Source organism: Lissotriton vulgaris, unplaced genomic scaffold (assembly GCF_964263255.1).
Source record: "Lissotriton vulgaris unplaced genomic scaffold, aLisVul1.2 SCAFFOLD_922, whole genome shotgun sequence".
Taxonomy (NCBI): domain Eukaryota; kingdom Metazoa; phylum Chordata; class Amphibia; order Caudata; family Salamandridae; genus Lissotriton; species Lissotriton vulgaris.
In genome coordinates this window covers 275,945-294,722 of record NW_028254908.1, presented here as the reverse complement: position 1 = coordinate 294,722, position 18,778 = coordinate 275,945, and the positions used below count along the sequence as shown (strand labels likewise).

General features: G+C 46.6%; 1 protein-coding gene across 1 annotated transcript in view; it reads right to left on the bottom strand.

Moving 5' to 3' along the window:
• The window catches only part of LOC147659375 (E3 ubiquitin-protein ligase TRIM11-like), a 134,184-nt gene extending 116,532 nt beyond the window's left edge, over window positions 1–17,652 (bottom strand). Inside the window, exons 1-2 of the mRNA XM_086951791.1 lie at window positions 17,234–17,652; window positions 8,051–8,146 (exon numbers count right to left, since the gene is read on the bottom strand). Coding sequence (XP_086807917.1) covers window positions 8,051–8,146; window positions 17,234–17,647 — 510 coding nt within the window. The 5' untranslated portion in view covers window positions 17,648–17,652. The remainder of the gene's footprint in view (window positions 1–8,050; window positions 8,147–17,233) is intronic.
• Between the last annotated feature and the right edge of the window lie 1,126 nt (window positions 17,653–18,778).

Sequence of the window (18,778 nt, the reverse complement as noted above, 5' to 3'; positions counted from 1 at the left end):
TGTTTGCATTTCTTGTTGCTCTGAGTTGCAAACAAGTCCAGACTTGGCTTGCCCCATACTTTGAAAATCCGCTTCAGCTGGACCTGACATAGTTCCCACTCGTGGCAAATGTCGGATGACCTGCTTAACAGGTCCGCTTTTGTGTTGTCTACCCCTGGAACATGTTCCACTTGCAGTGATATGTTTCGACACAATAGCCATTTCCAAATTCTTTGTGCCAGAATCGACAAGGGTTTTGATCTTGTTCCACCCTGCTTGCGCAGGTAAAACATTGTTGTTGTGCTGTCTGTCCGCACCAAGACCGATGAACCCTGGATCCTGGGAAGGAAAGCCTGAAGGCCCAGGAAGACGGCCTTTAACTCTAAGAGATTGATGTGAAGCTTCGCCTCTTGAGGAGACCAAAGGCCTTGAATCTCCAGGTTTTGCAGATGCGCCCCCCCCCAACCTCGTAATGAAACGTCTGATGTCATGACGTAGCTTGGTGATTGAGGTTCGAATGACAGGCCCTTCGTTAGGTTGCTCCTCCACCATGACATTGCACGTTTGATCTGACAGGTTAAGACCAGCTTGTCGTCGAAGGAACCCAGGGCTTGGACCCATTGCTTGTCCAGGGCTTCTTGCAGCGGTCTCATCTGTAAACGGCAGTTGGGGATCAGTGGAATCCAAGAGGACATCATCCCCAGTAATGACTTGAATATTCTGATGGAAGTGAACTTTTTTGTTGCCAGAGAAGCAGTCAGATTCAGGATTTTTGTTACCCTTTCTTCTGAAGGGTAAGCCTTCATTTCCTGTGTTTTCAGGATTGCTCCTAGGAATTGTAGAGCACAAGTCGGAATAAAAAATGATTTTTCTTTGTTTATCCGAAGGCCTAGCCTTTGGAAGAGATCCGTGCAGGTCCGCAGAGGTCTCTGCGTTGATTGGAACGATGGCCCTTTCACTAACCAGTCGTCTAGGTATGGGAAAACCTGTAGACCTTGCTGCCTTAAATGCGCCGCTATAGGAGACATGCATTTTGTGAAAACTCTGGGGGCAGACTTCAGGCCGCAAGGCAAAACTCTGAACTGGTAATGGCGCCCCGCCACCATGAATCGCAAATACTTTTTGTGCTTCTTGTGTATCGGAATGTGGAAGTATGCCTCCAGCAGGTCTAGAGAGACCATGTAGTCTCCTTTGCGGAGCAGTAGCAGAATTTCCTGCAAGGACAGCATACGGAAAGAAATCTTCTTTATGTATGTGTTCAGATCTCTGAGGTCCAGCACCTGTCTCCATTTTGATGATTGCCTTTTCCTTATAAGGAAGAAGTGTGAATAAAAACCTGTTCCCCGCTGGTCTGATGGGACTTCCTCTATCGCTCCTTTTAGTATGAGTGATAAGACCTCTGCTTTGAGAGCCGCTAGGTGTTGATGAACTCTGCAGAGAGGTGGACGATTTGGAGGCCTTTGCGAGAATTCCAGGGTGTGACCCTGTGTAATGATGTCTAATACCCATCTGTCCGATGTTATGGACTGCCAATGCGGGAGAAACTGAGAGAGGTAGTGGAACTGGTCGATCTGAAGTGGTAATGGAGGCGCCTGAGGAACATCACTGTCTGCGACCAGAGTCTTGCTTCCCTCTGGCGGCGGACTTTCTTCTCCCTTGTTGTTGGAAGGAAGTGTTTGAGGACCGATACTGCTGGTTGGAGGAGTACTGACGGTAACCCTGTTGGTTGTAAGGTTGGTACCGATTAGGTTGGTATGAAGAACGTTGCTGCTGAAAGCGTCCTCTGGAACCTCGGCCGCGAAAGGACTGATAACGGCCTTGTTGCAATGAACCCAAGGATCTAGCAGTATCGGTATCTGCTTTCATCCCCTGTAAAGCCTCGTCGATCTGCTTGCCAAAGAGGCTTTCTCCATCAAATGGCATGTCCAATATTCTTGCCTGGACCTCCGGTCGAAAAGACGTAGCCTTGAGCCAGCCTTGCCTCCGCAGGGTTACCGCCCCAGCCATCTGGCGAAAGGCTATAGATGCTATGTCCATTGCCACGTCTATGGACTCCGATGCTGCTCTGGCTCCATCCTGTAGAATGGTAGTCGCCTCCTCTTTCTTGTCTTCCGGGAGGTGTGACAGGAAAGGCGCAATGTCAGACCACATCTGCCTATTGAACGGACTCAAAAGAGCCATTGCGTTGGCAGCTTTGATGGAAGCAGCTGTCATGACTGCAAAGCGTTTACCAATGCCGTCCATTTTCTTGCCCTCCTTATCAGGGGGCGCCACACATGTTGCCGTCGGGTTCTTGGAGCGCTTCTGCGCTGCTTGAGTCACGACCGAGTCCGGTCGAGGATGACCAATAAGACATGCTGGAGCCTTCTCTACAGCACGATACTTCTTGTCCAGCCTGGGTATGGATGCTGGGACTGAGGCTGGATTCTTCATCAGTTTGAGTCCTTCATCCCAGATATGTTCAATCATTGGAATGGCTCTTACTGACTTCCTGGAGGACTCCTTAAAGTCGTAAAGGAAACAATCGCTTTCCTTGACTGGCATAGCAAGCTTGAATCTTTTAGCCGCTTTTTCCATCAAGTCATGAAAACTGGCTATGTCCTCTGGTGGAGAGCTTGATTGAGGCAAAGGTGACACCGGGGACGTCGGAGCAATATATTGGTCCCATTCATCTCCAACTTCCTCATCCTGAGGAATTTCCCCTTCCTGTTCATCCCGATCGGACTCATTTAAGTCATCACGAATCGTAATAACCTTTTGGACCTCTGTCCGAGGAGGAGGAGGCGGCTGAGCCAGAGGTGTCTCCTTAACAGATTGAGAGACTTTCTCTGAGGCCGCGGAAGCATTATCTTCTGGAAAGCGACGATAATAGCTGTCTATCATACTTCTCAGGTCAGATATCAAAGAGATAGGCACCGACATTGCCTCTTCTCTCGCAGGCGTATCCACTTCCTCCTCATCATCATCATAGTGATAAGCCTGGTGAAATGACTTATCTCATCTGGCCTTTGACCGGCCGGTCGGTAAAAGCGAAGTGCTCCTGGGCCTCCTGGTGGTCTTCCTCGTCAGACTCCTGATGTTTAATATGGAGTTGCGAAGGACTGTAAGCAGCACCAAAGGATCCTTCCTCCTTTGACTCCTGGCAATCCAGAATAGTGGAAGGCAGCAGAGGTGAAATCTTTGGCGTGGAAAACTCCCCTTTCTTGCTCGTCAACACCCCCGTCGACGGAGCAATCCTCTATATGGAAATATAAGTTGAGGTTATCTTAGTTGGAGATGGCATCGTCGACGATTTTTTCGTCGTCGACGGAACAATCATCCGCATCGTCGACGGGATGCTCGTCGACGAAGCTCTCGCCGTCGACGCAGGTCTGGCACTCACCATCGACGGAGTCGTCGTTGTCGTCGACGTCGACGAAGCTGTCGTCGACGAGACTGTCGTCGTCGACGGAATGGTCGTTGTCGACGGCCTCGTCGGCGATCTGACTGGAATCTCAGCCGATTTCGTCGACGGAAGCGACGACGGAGCCTTCTTTTCTGAGGAAGGCTTAAGAGGAGTTGGAGGGAGTGAAGTAGAAGGTTCACCTTCCTTAGTTTTAACTGCTTTTTGCTTCCTCACATCTCCCTGTTCCTCAGAGGACCCTCTTTTTAGCTTTTTAGAGGTGTGTCCCTTGGCTTCTCCTTCAGACTCCGAGTCTTGAACTTTCCTTTTCCGAAGCCATAATAAGAGGCGCGCTTCTCTATCCTTCAGAGTTTTGGCAGAGAAGGTCCGGCAATACTTGCAGTCCTTAGGGATATGCTTTGGGTACAGACAGTACAAGCACTCCTTGTGAGGATCCTCAGAAAATAATCTGGCCTTGCCACAGGATCTGCAAGCTCTGAAAAGGCTCTTCTTGGAGCTTTCAGACATCCTGAATGAAATAATCCTTTATAAGAAAAGAGAACAGTACCTGACTTCCAACTGAAAAAGGTCAAAAGTTCAGTGAAGAGAGAATAAACTGAGCAGAGCTCAGGGAGACTCCTTCTCACACGAAGGCGGTTAGAAATCTGAGGTATGGTGGCTCTGCTGGGAATGGTGTAGGCTGGGGCTGGCTGCTGATTGGCTGTAGTTTGGGCCACATAATGAGGAGGAGAGGTTACCCTCTGGTTTCACTACTCTAAGGTTTCAGGCAGTTTTTTCTTCTACTGCTATGGTTATTATTTACCGGGAGACTCCCACCATGACGACGGGGAAGATACAAGCATGTGAATCTATGAAAGATTGAATACTGGAGAATTGCGGTATTTTGCTTGCACTAGGACCCGTGACACCCCTGAAGCCGTTGCGCGCTGACATGATAACCCATTTCAACCGTCTTCCCTTCATCAAACATACCAGGCTGAAAGGCTGAGGAGGGGTCGGACCTTAAAGGTACAGAGGCCGCTGCAGCAGGCGCTGAGCCCACAGTGCAGGCATGCCGCAGCAGAACCCCCAGAGGCAGCGTGATTAATCCGCAAGAGGAGGTCTCGTTCCACTCCCTTTCGTGGCGGCTGTATCTACCATAATAACAGGGCTCCGCCTGAGGGTACCTCGGACTATAGCAGCAACAGGTTCTGCAAGCCCATACAGCCTCCAGGTTTTAAAATAAGAAAACCCGTTTATACACTCTTCTCTACCTACAACCGGTGAGAACGAGCTTCCAATTTTGGAGATCGAACTCGACCCAAACGTACCAGGAACCAAAGACCATCGTACTTTCCTTTAATACTTACCATTGATACATCTAATATATCAAATACAGATCAGATGCTTTGAATAAACTTCTTTTTAACAAACAGCACCAGCCAATACTACACTGTAAGAGACCCTACAGATGCGGTTGAGATTCTGTCTCTAAAACTTATTGAAAATTTCACATGACCAACCGATATAGGGTATCTGCTCAGACCCCTAAACACGACAGACATTCAACGATAATCTTGATAAAGGTGGATCCCATTTTCGCCTAGAACCACCGAAACGCGTTGACGCTCATCTTATGTACAATTCAAGCCCTTTCCTCCCATGTTGATATAGAAATTGTGTGTTATAAAACATGGGTGTGACTACAATATAGCTTTGAATGTACCATTTGTATTGAACAATTTTTATGTTTTACAAACTTCTGTCTGTCTTTTGTATTGTGCAGGTCACAATAGATTGTGTTATTAATTGTAATTTTAGTTTTTACTATTATGTCTGGAGAATTTTGTGATTTATAGGTAAATATGAATTGTTTTTATTACTTACTTCTTCAATAAATTTTGCTGTATTTTACTTTTAAGATTGCATTAGTTTTTGACTCTATATGTCGACTTGAGGCTATGTTTTAGCTTGTCCTGTATATATCTCAAGGGAATTAGTTCAGTTTCGGGTTGAATACCCCATTTCCCTTGATTATTCCAAGGGGTTCATCTCTCTTCCAAAACATGCCGCAGCAGTGTCCATACAGCCTGCTGCCGGCTTGTAAAACCAGTCTCTAGCTCTGCTCTCAGTTTCTCCTGTTTACTGCACGCTTCAAGGGCTGTCGGCCGCAGCGGACCCGGCCCTGACCTTAGTGGCGTGCTATGAACTGGTCACGCCCTGCTCCGGGGTCGGTGGTTTGGAATTAATGTAGTGTCACAGCCCAATGGTGGATTTACTCCGTGCATAACACCTACTCCGTTGCTGCAACCAAAGATCACGCGCTACTAACTCCCTCCTGAGTCCGAATGAGCTTTGCAGATTGCAACAAATCCATTATCCTGGAGCCTGCACTTGTGAAGCGAAGGGGGGCGACTAGACATTGGCATTTGACTTATAAGGTTGTGCACTGGTCTCTGCAGCACACGCTTTGACCCACTGATTTGTTGCGACTGTGTGCAGTTTCCCTTTCCATCTTAAACTCACCCCCTCTCCCCCAGCAATGCGTTGAACCCCTGCTATCCGGTACACAGCTACCTTGGGATGGGCACGCAATTGGGCCGACGCACAGCAAAGTGTGGACAGACCTGTATCGGACGTACCACAATATAGGATGCAGAAAACACAGGGACACAGACAGACAAGCGCCCACTGCCTGCCAAACGCGTATCAAACTGGCGCACACACTTAGCCAGACGCACACCAAGCGATGGATAATGCGAGAGGATAAATACGGCAATTAGTTCAATTACTGTCTGCTCCACACAGCGACCGTATTCAGCCAGATAACTGAACAAGGAAGTTTTAATCCAACAATGAAAACAATACAAGACAAGCCAATACGTGAACCCACCCGCCTCAGCTCCTAGAAACAAATGGCGGCCGCAAACATCCTGGGGGAAAAAAAATAAGACAACACCCAACACCGCATGACGTTCAAAAAGGGGCGGGATGAGTAAAAATCGCCGGAACGCCCACGAATCTGCTCCGACAATTACGGACAGATCTCTCTTCCAATGGCTAGCCTCCATTTATGAGAGGGAGAGAGGGAGCGAGGGAGCAAAAGAGAGAAAATAGAGGAACTTCCTAAGCACCTGTAACATAATAAAACAGGTCCCTACTCCTGCATTAACATGTGACAGAAAAGAGAGTTCACCATCAAAAGTAATCCTCGAGGGGCTGGATATTTGCCGCAGCAGGCAGCTAGGACCTGGGGTTCACCCGCTAGGAGCCATCTTAGCTCAGTGTCCAACCCACGCCCTCTAGAATATCCTCTGTTTTGTACACTTGTATATTAGAGCAGTTCCTTCTTATGTGGACGACTTACCCACTGGAGATTCTCCCTAAGGGCACAGGGACGAGGGCTGTCAAAGTGCCGAAGGCTGAGTTTACCTCCGGATTTTGTATATAAGTTAATGGACAGTCTTCGTCCCTCCGCTTTGATGGTCAAATCTAGAAGTGACACTTCAGTGCTGTTAATGGTCATGATGAAGCTCACAAACTGATTTTGAGTATTTAACCATTCCACAAACTGTGTAGCCTTACCAGTATTTTCATGCTAAATAATGGTGTTTACGATGTACTGACGCCATACTCGCAATTGAAGTTCAAAAGGGTTATTGGTCAATATATGTAGTTGTCCAAACCAGTGTACACACAGACAGGCTATGCTGGGGGCGAAGGTGTATTAAATTCACCTCGACTGTGTGACAGCCACATTCTGGGATCAATGTTGTGTTTCTGGGTGGTTCAGGTCATAACTGCTGAGCGATAGTACAAAGGCACACAGACAAATATGCATGAATAAATTCAAACAAAGCAGCACAAATGCCCGCACAAACTCACACATTCACAGAGACACGCATGAACGCACATGCACAAGTTCTTTCACACCAGAGCATACACAAACCTATAGACAGGCGAAAGCTCCCAGGGAGAGGTAAATCAAAGCACACACACACAAGTGTGTGCACTCTCACAGATGACTGAAGGCATGCACACAAACACACCGACAGAAAAGTGTAGAGATGCACACGCTCAGAGTAAGATGACTAAGACTTGTGCATACGTACTCTGACACAGACTGTGTAGGTATGCGATCACTATCTTAAGGTCGGGAAGTTCTGCATGGACTCTTCCTTCAGTGTATTCACCTGGTGGATCCATGACTGAGGCTGGAGGGTGAACCATTGGCTTCTCTGCTTTCTTAATCACAGCGGTTCTCATGAAAACCATCAACGCTTGTGGATTGTGTTGTAAAAACACTTAAACAAGCTTTTTTGGAATGCACGTTCTCACCGGTCTTGTTACACTTTGGATTGGGGGTTTCTTTCTCACTGGAACACACTGCACTAAATGTATGTTGTGATAAAGACCAATTTATGCTAATAAATATAAGTTATGTACGATACACTATGGTCTGGATATTGCATTTCTTCTTGCATGGAGTGCGTCAAGTCAAATAGACTGATCATTTGAAAGCGCAGCGAGTGATACCTATGAGCACCACTGTGATTAAGGAGGCGTCACTGGCCCAAGATCCGGTGGGTTCAAGGGCGGCACTAGAGCGAGAGAGGTGGCCTCGAATCTAGACCGACACATACACAATGGCAGATCTTTAAGTGCACAGGACTCACGGCTGCCACTCACCCTCAGGGTGTTACAATGTCCCTCCCCCTTGAGTTTGGACTCCAGAATGTGTCCCATCTCTTTCCTCAGAGGTCGCAGCCAGGTCTGGAGTTTCACCTGCAGAGAGGAAAGAACACACATGATAACTGTAGATCTGTAAAGTGAAGTTCATACAATAACAATCACTGCAGCAGCGCCCACATACATGCAGATTTTAAGTAACAGTCACATCGCTTGATGTTTTTTGCTGCACCTATTCAGATTGGGAATATCCGCCACCCTTAGACAGAAAATAACTAACAGACACACATACCGACATTTTACGTACTAGCCACAGAGGACTAGAGTATAACTAGCAGCCACATACAGAGATCTTACGTACCAGCCACAGATGACTAGATTATAACTAGCAGCCACACATACCGACATCTTACGTACCAGCCATAGATGACTAGAGTATAACTAGAGGTACAAAAGGGGGTGGTGATGGACGGAGCATCTGAATCAATCAAACACTCACACCCAGTCAAAAGATCTGGGTTTAATCCATCACCGTTCTTAATCCCACTCTGCCACCCCAGTTCAGACATGGCTATATGCAAATCACTCTGACCCTGTGCCTCATGGGAAGAGTCCAGCCCGAACTGCCAAGCCATGTCTTCCCTGGACCGGAAACAAGCTTCCGAGGACCGGTTTCTGGTATTCCAGACGTCTTCAGCCAGGCTTGCTTGAATCCAGTGGCAAAGTGAGCAAGGGACTCACGTCTGAGCATACCCTGCCACACTTATGGCGGCCAAAAGCGGTACAAAAGGGGGTGGTGATGGACGGAGCATCTCAATCAATCAAACACTCACACCCACCCAAAAGATCTGGGTTTAATCCATCACCGTTCTTTAGGCCACTCTGTCACCCCAGTTCAGACATGGCTATATGCAAATCAGTCTGACCCTGTGCCTCATGTATGTAGAGTATAACTAGCAGCCACACAAATCAAATCAAATATACTTTATTCGATTTTTCACATTACAAATCATAAAAGTAACATAGTTAAAATATACTTTTGCATGTATGAAGATTAATTTAATCTATAGATTCATACCAATCTATAGGAAATAGATACAAAGATTAATGTATATTAAACCAACTTCCTATTTTAGGCGGTTATGCTTTTTCTTTTTCTCAAAACGCTTTTCAGAAATCTAGCCATAATTCCCACACAGTAAACATTTTCCAACTTTTGTAAGTATAAAAAAGCAGGACGACATTGCTTCCAACCCCCTCTCTTCAAAACCGGTAAAATCCATCTTACTCTTTCACAATGATAAAATTTACTAAATAAAATTAGAGGAATTGTTGATTGGGTAGACATCTCATCACATGGACATTGACATAAATCTCTAGTCCAGTCATTTGCCAAGGGAAAGCTAACTAACCTATGGAAATTATCAAACCTTAATCTGGTAAGGACATACCTGTCGTACCCTCCTATGCACCAAACCAAATACGGTTGTATACTAAAGGTTGTCAAAATTAGCTGGTGCTGAGTCACAGTATTTTTCCTAATTTCCATTACAACTCTTAAGGATTCCAAGTGCGTCAGGCATAACAGTTTGAAGTCCTTCCTGGAAATAGAGCTCAAAGTATCAGGATGAGTAAAATAATCAAGTCTACCCAAGTGTTTTAAAAATCTTCTGATATAGTTCAACCAGGGGATCTTATTTGCATAGCATAGGCTCATGGCGTCTCCAATGATTTCCCTGTTCAACCCTGAATTTGCGGACGTCCAAACTCTATGCCATAGTAGCAGGGGTTGGATTTTAATCATGTCAGAGATATAAGGGATCCCCAATTCATTGTGGCATTTAAAAACGGAGGTGCTCTGCGGATCTGCTAAAATGAACCTTAAATACATATTATCCACAATTTCTATTGGGGATACATCATAGTGACCCCAGACTACTGCCCCGTACATCGCAATACTTATATATTTAGCCGGGTAAACTTTAAGTAAGATCCCCGGAGGTCTGTTGCCCATTTTTTTTGCAAAGTTAATCACAGCCCCAATTGATCTTTTAAAAAGGAGAGTCCTACTTTTGACCGCTGGGTGCCAGGAGCCAGTGTGTTCCAGTAAAACACCTAAATAGGAGAATGTATCAGTAGCATCTATCATGTCATTACGAAGGTTTACTTGATGTTGAGTTTTAACCCCCGACCATCCATGAAACAAATATATGCCGCAAGAGCGCTCTGTAAGCCCATCTTGGTCCTGCCCATAAGCACTGCGTCGTCCGCATAAAACAGGGACACAATCGACTTATTTTTATACTGTGGAGGGTCTTTTGTCTTGGCCACCAGTTCCTCCTCTAGGGCGTTGGTATATAAGGAGAACAAAAATGGGGCCAGGACACCGCCCTGCCTCACTCCCCTCTCCACGGGGAAAGGCGCAGTGCATTCACCCTTCAAGCCATACATCACCTTAGCACATGCCCCAGTATACATCTGTCTCAAGAATTGCACTAATAGAGGGTCAACCTCTAGATCCACGAGGATTTCCCAAAGTCTGTTATGCACGACACAATCAAATGCGGCCGAGAGGTCCACAAATGCCATATACAGTTTCCCCTCATTGGCTTGAGTATACTTTCCCATCAGAATAGTAAAATTTAAAACCTGTTCGATAGTCCCTAACCCCTGACTAAAACCATATTGTACCGTACTTAAAATATTATTGTCCTTAGCCCATGTTTGTAATCTATTCAACACAATCCTGCCTGCTACCTTAACGAACGAATCTAAAACCGAAATAGGTCGGTAGTAGGCATGATTACCATGTTCCCTTCTTTTTAAAATCGGAACAATCACCAATTCTGACCACGACTTTATGAAGCCCCTCGCGCAGTACGCCTCTAATACCCAAGTCAGCAGCGGGCACCACAGTGATGGTATGGATCTAAATAGATCTATTGGTACGTCATCTGGCCCGGGGCTTTACATCCTTTACTAGCATTTATTCCTGCTGTAACGTCATCCAGTCTTATATGTAACTCAATGGGGACAAGGCCTACCGTGCCTTCCTGTTTTATTTGTTCTGCACCAGTCGAATATTCTTCGCTCCCCTTAACACTGTATACTTTCGAAAAAAAAGTCAACCCATACTTTTTCATCGATTGCAATTTCAACCCTAGCACCATCGTTTTTAGAAGAAAAAAAATGGACCTTTAACTGCCTGCCACAATGGAGCGCAATCCTTCTTCAATTATGAACGTATCCCATGCTTGATCTTTCAGTTCCTTTTTCCTATTTTTCTTGGCTAAATTATAAGCCCTCCTCCGGCCACTAATTTCTTCTTGATTTCTGTCTGTCCTATGTAGTGCTTCTTTCAACTGGGAGTAGGCTTTGGTATATTTTGAGTCGAACCAACCATTGTTCCAAGCCAGGGGGACCTTATTTTGGGCTCTTAACGAGTTTTGTATCTCTAACGTAATATAAGAAAAGGCCCTCAAAATCTATACTATCTTGTAAGCGTGCTACTATGTGTTCATAAGTATTACAAACTATGCGTTTATTGACCTCCTTGGGGTTTATCTTGCCCCATGGCAGGGAATACCCATTTTGACGAGCTAGGACAATATTTTGCATCCATGCTATATTATTTTTCAGATAGTTATCTTGTTTCGGTATAACTAAATCAATACTCAAAGGTAAATGGTCACTCAAAATATTAAAATGGGTTTTAAAACTGTCAGTCCATGTTAAGTAACAATTGGGTACAATTATAAAATCAATATAATAATTCAGAACCCCTTCCGATAAATGTATGGGTGAAATTGACAGGCGGGGAGCACAACATATTTGCCAAACCCAAATCGTGTAGAGCCATTATGTCATTAAACTTCTCCCCCCTCCCTGAATGCACAAAATATAACATAGGATCTTTTTCCTCCTCGTGTACACCACACCGCCCACATTCTGCCCGAGGACAAATCCCAGTGTTAAAATCGCCACCCCAAAGAGTAATCATATCGACACATAGCAGACAGAGATATTTAGATCATAAGTACCAGTCAATCATGACCGACATTAAATAAAAAACAGATAAATATATCATAAGTACCGGTCATACATCCCAGCCACACATATTCCGTTTTTAAGTATCAGCCAGAGATAACTAGATCATGAGAACTAGTCACACATAACCAGACCATAAATACCAGCCATAGATAACTAAATTATAGGCACCAAACACACATATCCTGACCTTTAAGTACCAGCCATACATAACTAGTTCATAAGTACCAAGTCAAGTCAAGTCAGGTCATTTATATAGCGCGCTACATACCCAGAGGGTCTCAAGGCGCTTGAAGAAGGGTGGGGAATTACTTGGCAAATATCCACGTTTTAAGTTGCTTTCTGAATGCTAGGTGGTTCTGAGTAAGGCGAAGGTGAGTGGGAAGTGAGTTCCAGGTTTTAGCTGCCAGGTAGGAGAAGGATCTACCTCCCATGGTGGTTTTGTTGATGCGAGGTACAGTGGCAAGGGCTTGGTTGGAGGATCGTAGCTGGCGGGAGGGGGCGTAGAAGGACAGTCGTGTGTTGAGGCATTCGGGTCCGATTTCGTAGAGTGCTTTGTGTGCGTGGGTTAGGAGCCGGAAAGTAATCCTCTTATTGACGGGGAGCCAGTGGAGGTTTTTCAGGTGACCAGAGATGTGTTCTTTACGCGGGATGTCTAATATGAGCCTGGATGAAGCGTTCTGGATGCGTTGGAGTTTATTCTGGAGTTTTGCGGTGGTACCGGCGTAGAGGGTGTTTCCGTAGTCCAGTCGGCTCGTGACCAGAGCGTGGGTGACTGTTTTTCTAGTTTCGGTGGGGATCCAGCGGAATGTTTTTTTGAGCATGCGAAGAATGTTGAAGCAAGATGAAGAAACGGCGTGCACTTGTCTGTTCATCGAGAGTGAAGAATCCAGGGTGACGCCCAGGTTCCGTGCGTGGTCCGTCGGGATGGGTGCTTTTCCGAGGGCCTCTGGCCACCAGGAGTCGTCCCAGGCGGAGGGGGAGGTGCCTAGGATGAGGACTTCAGTTTTGTCTGAGTTCAGTTTCAGACGGCTGTGCTTCATCCATTCGGCTACTTCTTTCATTCCTTCATGCAGGTTGGTTTTGGCAGTGTTAGGGTCTCTGGTGAGTGATAGGATCAGTTGAGTGTCGTCGGCGTAGGAGATGATGTTGAGGTTGTGTTGGCGTGCAATGGCCGCAAGGGGGCTCATGTATATGTTGAAGAGGGTGGGGCTGAGTGAGGATCCTTGTGGTACGTCGCAGATGACTTCAGTGGCCTCTGACTTGAATGGTGGGAGGCGGACTCTCTGGGTTCTTCCGGTGAGGAACGAGGTGATCCATTCCAGTGCTTTTCCTTGGATTCCGACGTTTCTGAGGCGTTGTAAAAGGGTGCTATGACAGACCGTGTCGAAGGCTGCGGAGAGGTCGAGGAGGATGAGGGCGACTGTGTCACCATTGTCCAGTAGAGTTCGAATGTCGTCTGTTGCTGCGATGAGGGCGGTTTCAGTGCTGTGCTTGGCTCGGAAGCCGGATTGTGAGGAGTCGAGGGATTTGTTGGTTTCGAGGAATGCAGCGAGCTGGTTGTTGACCGCTTTCTCGATGACTTTGGCCGGGAATGGAAGGAGTGAGATAGGGCGGTAGTTTTTGAGTTCGGTGGGGTCAGCTGTGGGTTTCTTCAGGAGGGCGCTGAGTTCGGCATGTTTCCAGCTTTCCGGGAAGGTAGCGGAGTTGAGGGAGCAGTTGATGACGTCTCGGAGGTGCGGTGCTATAATGGAGTCTGCTTTGTTAAAGATGTGGTGGGGGCATGGATCTGTGGGGGATCCTGAGTGGATAGAGTTCATCAGACGGATGGTGTCCTCAGTGGAGATTGGCTTCCAGTCATTGAGGATGTTCAGGGGAGGATGTTCAGGGGGGGTGGGGGTCCAGCAGGGGGTTGGGTGGGTTGGTCTTCGGGTCGGTTGTCGAAGCTGTTGTGGATGTCTGCAATTTTGTTGTGGAAGAATGAGGCTAGGGAGTCACAGAGGGCTTGAGAGGGGGTGATGTTGTTGGAGTTGGCGGAGGGGTTGGTAAATTCCTTGACGATGTTGAATAATTCCTTGCTGTTGTGGGCGTTGTTATCTAGTCGGTCCTTGAAAGCGGCTTTCTTGGCATTCCGGATCAGTTGGTGGTGTAATCGGGTGGCGTTTTTGAAGGCGTCCTTGGTGCTGGTGGTTGGGTCTTTTTTCCAGGCCTTCTCAAGGGATCGACGGAGTTTCTTGGATTTCTTAAGCTCATCGTTGAACCAGGAGGTCCTCTTGCTGCCTAGTTTGATTTGTCGTTTTTTCAGTGGTGCTAGGATGTCGGCGCTGTTGGATAACCATTGGGTGAGGTTGGTGGCTGCTTGGTCTGGGTTTGAGGAGTGGGCTGGGGGGTTTTGAAGAAGCGATGAGATCTGGTCGATGGTGACTTTGTTCCAGTTTCTTTGCAGAGTGGGTTGGGGGTGGTTGTTGGATGTGGGCTTGTTGTAGGTAAAGTGAACGCAGCTGTGGTCAGTCCAAAGGAGAGCTGTGGTGTGGCTGAAGGAGACATGTTTGCTGGAGGTGAAGATAGGGTCGAGTGTGTGACCTGCGATGTGGTTGGGGGTAGTGACAAGTTGTTTAAGTCCGAGGTTGGCGAGGTTGTCCAGAAGGGTGGTGGTGTTGCAGTCGTTATTCTTTTCAAGGTGAAAGTTGAGGTCTCCCAAAAGGATGTAATCCTCGGAGGGGAGCGCGTGTGGAGTGATGAAGTCCGTGATGTCTTCACTAAATTGTGCGCGGGGTCCTGGTGGCCTGTAAAGGAGGGTGCCTCTGAGTGTGGTCTTGGGGTCGGTGTGGATCTGGAAGTGAAGGTGTTCAGAGTTGGCGAGATTGACGTCTGAGCTGGTTGAGATGCGAATGGATTTCTTATGGACGATAGCGATGCCTCCTCCTGTGTGGCCGGTACGGTCCTTGCGAATGATCTTATAGCCTTCCGGGATGGCAATGGTGATGTCTGGGGCTGAAGAGGCATTCATCCATGTTTCTGTTAAGAAGGCGACGTCCGGCGAGATGGTGTCTAGTAGACACACATATCTATGCATAATACTTACAGGGGTGTGGAAATAATAAAATATCTGCTTGCCTATGGGACACATTTTTTCATAACTCTACTTGTCCTGTAAAAAAATCCACTTGTCCCAATGGTGACACGTAGTGCGGCAACAAATTATGGCAGCAATTTCATTAAATAAGAGCGCTGATAATAGTCTCTCTGATTATATCAAGGCTCATACTATAGTAAGTAGAGTTTGAATTGAATACTAGCACATTGCACATATTTAACCATATTCCTGTAGACCTAAGTGCTGGGGCTGGTGGTAGCGGGAAGCAATAGCTCCAAGGTTGGAATGACCTTTTGCGTCTGTGCAAACCTAACTTGTATGTTTTATGGATTTTCACCAGCTCTTCTCAAATCTTTTTACATACAGAGAAGGTTGGAAATTTCCTCCTGACAAGGGCTGGGGGGAAAAGTGGTAGGAGAAAACATGAGCAAATCTACACATGTATATTTGCTTTTGCTGAAATGCAGTTCATAATATTTTGTAGGAGTACAAATTCCTGCCCTACTTCTGTAAATTCTTGTGAATTTGTGAGAGGTGTGATTCTGCACTAATGCAACAACGTATACGGTGGGTGCAGGTTTGTGACTTTATTTAAGCATTGAGCCTCAAATTAGGTCTGGCATTAACCAAGACCTTTTAGTTTTTAATAGCATTCTCTCTCCCTCTCACTCTCTCGATCTCTTGGCGGGTTTCACTGTGAGTGACAGCATTCGGCTCCTTCTCAAGCAGTGATTTTGTTCGGTTCCAGATACTAATGTGGAAATGTGTGTCTGAATACTCAGACATACTTGGTGATCTGCCTGTCCTTGCAAGCTGTAAAACCAAACAGGCAAACGCTGTGCTCATCCGCAGTTCCCTCTACCGGCTAATGAGACTATGATCCTTGAACACCTAACACACACAAACCTTATGATCTGGGCAGTTCCTCTTTATTTGAGCACCTGGCAGCCGTGTGAGCCTATAATGCCACCTACATACCTTGTGGTCTACTGCAGCCTCCTCTGAGGAGGTGAAGATGTGAACATGTGACAGCAAGACTAATCGGGCGGTATTCTCTTTGTAACCCAAAGAATGAAATGAGTGATCACTAAACTCTTGCAGACACACCGTGTGCTCTTGTGCATCCCTCTGTATGGATGAATGGAGTGTCTTGGTACGCTCATACACCACAAGCATACCGTATAGACTTCTGCAGCCTCTTCTATGAGTCCCAAGGGGTGTGATATGAGACTCCAGGATCGAGTCTTTAGAAGCCCCTTCTTTGTGTACTTGACATCTTCTGCCCCTGGGCGCAATTGTAAAGGCAGCCCCCACCGGACAGACCTAGTACGCGTCTGCAGCCTCTGCTGTGGTTCGTGAGGTACGTAACCCGTGATCCAGGACAGTGACAGACATGCCAAGCCCACTTCTGAAGTCCCTTCTATGAGGTTTTCACAACTTTAACCCTCGGGCAGAATTATCTATGGAGGCCTCAGAAAGCAGCGAGTGATCCCCGAATTTCTCCAGACACACAGTGTGCTCTTGGGCAGCCTTTCCACCGAGTTCTGCCTGAAGTCCTATAGACAGACCTTGTACATTTTCTCTATTGTCTGTTTATGCTTCCCACAACACACACACTCATCGTGTGCTCTTCTGTAGCTTCTGGTAAGGGTTCAAGGAGTGCATTGACCTTTGATCCCTGAACACCCAGAGTCATAATATTTTATCTTTGTCTGCCATCGATGAGGACAATGGATATTGCCTTATTATCCATAAAAATGTTTTGTGATTATCCACATCCCCCGGTATGGACTCCTGGAGTGGTGGCTTCACTTATAATCGCTGAACATCCACACACACGCCTTGTGATCTTAAACAGCCATTTCCATTGACTCACCCAGTGCCTCGAGACCCCAGATGGAGACAGATATAAATACAATATTTCTGCAGTCGCCTCTGTGCGACTCTGTGCCTGGGACACGCAGCGTGGGCCCTTCTAGGGCCTCCTATGCACCAATCCCTGAATGTGACAAGTAACATAAGCGCCGCCGCATACATACCCTGTGCTCTTGGGCAGCTTCCTCTATGGGAGTCACCCGGTGAGTCCTGTGCTCCTCGGATCTGTCGCACACAACACAGATGAGTGTCTGGTCCTCGTGACAGAACAGCCTCAGTTTCTCCTCGTGTTTCTCGCACAGATTCTCCAGTGGGGGGTCCACGGGGGGCAGGTGAAGCTGTTTTACCATTTCCACAATGTTTCCGAGTTGCCTGTTGGGTCGGAGGCTTCTCCCTGGAGATATTTCTCTGCACTGCGGACAGGGGAAGTTTCCATCTCTCCCCTCCCAGCTCTGAGTGATGCAGGAGCGGCAGAAGTTGTGTCCACAGTCGATCATCACCGGATCAGTGAAATATTCCAGACAGATGGAACAAGTGGCCTCGTCTTTGAGATTCCTGCCTTGAGCTGCTGCGGCCATGATCCCAGAAATGCAGGAAGGTAAAGTTAAGTTTCGTTTCTCTGTTTGTTTAAAGTGGGCGTGTCTGTGTAGCGTTGCCTTCAAATGCGCCCCCAGGGCAGCGCGGACTCTGATTGGTTGAGAATATGGCTGCTCCCATTGGCTACAGTAGGGTCAAGGTTGCGAGACAGCCTATGATTGGCTGTAACTATGCCATTGTAATAGCTGCTGTGGGGCGGGGCAACACCCGCAGCAGGTAGGAGACATTGGCGCCTTTTTTAAAGCAGCATATGATGATTGGCTGGAAAGAACAACTGGACTGTCTGCGGTGGGAGAGAGAGGCCCTCAACATGATAAGAAACATCGGTTTTATTTTTTTTTATTTATGCAATTTTATATAGCGCGGACTTTACCCGAAGGTGTCAGAGCGCTTCACAATAGGAACAGAAATTATACAAACTGAGAACATTACACGAGCAACAGATTGCAGAGGCATACGTTACGTTACATACGGTAAAGTGATAATTGTGAGCAAACAAGAATACATGAGGTAGTAAAAATTGTGAGAAACCAAAAATACATGAGGTAGACAAGGTAATTGTGACACTTGTGAGCAAACAAAATACATGAGGTAGTAAAAATGTGGGCTACCAAAAATACATGAGGTAGTAAAAAGTGCACAGGAGGAAAAAGTGACAAGTGTGCAGGCTACAAGAGAAAATAGAGTATAATTTGCGGTATAATACTGCAATATATGTTAGACACTCAAGCACAAGAACAAACGATTACGAAGGCAAAAGTGGCACTTGTGCAAGTATCAAAGGTAAAAAACATGTGAGAGGAAGCAAACCGTGTGTTACAGGGGCAAAGTGGTGAGTGCAAGTTGCAAGAGGGTACCAAACACAAGTACATGGATAATACTGCAATAAAAGGCAAACACTCTAACCGCAAGAACACACTGGGAAGGCACTTCCATGGACATGAGAAGTAGAAATTATCAGTAGTGGGAGATCTTCCTTCAGATAAAAGAGAGTTACTTTTGGAGGTGTCTCTGGAGGAGGAGAGCTTTGAGGTCCCTTTTAAAGGCCTGGGAGGAGGCGGTGGTCCGGAGCTGAGGCGGGAATGAGTTCCAGATTCTCACTGCGTTGCCTG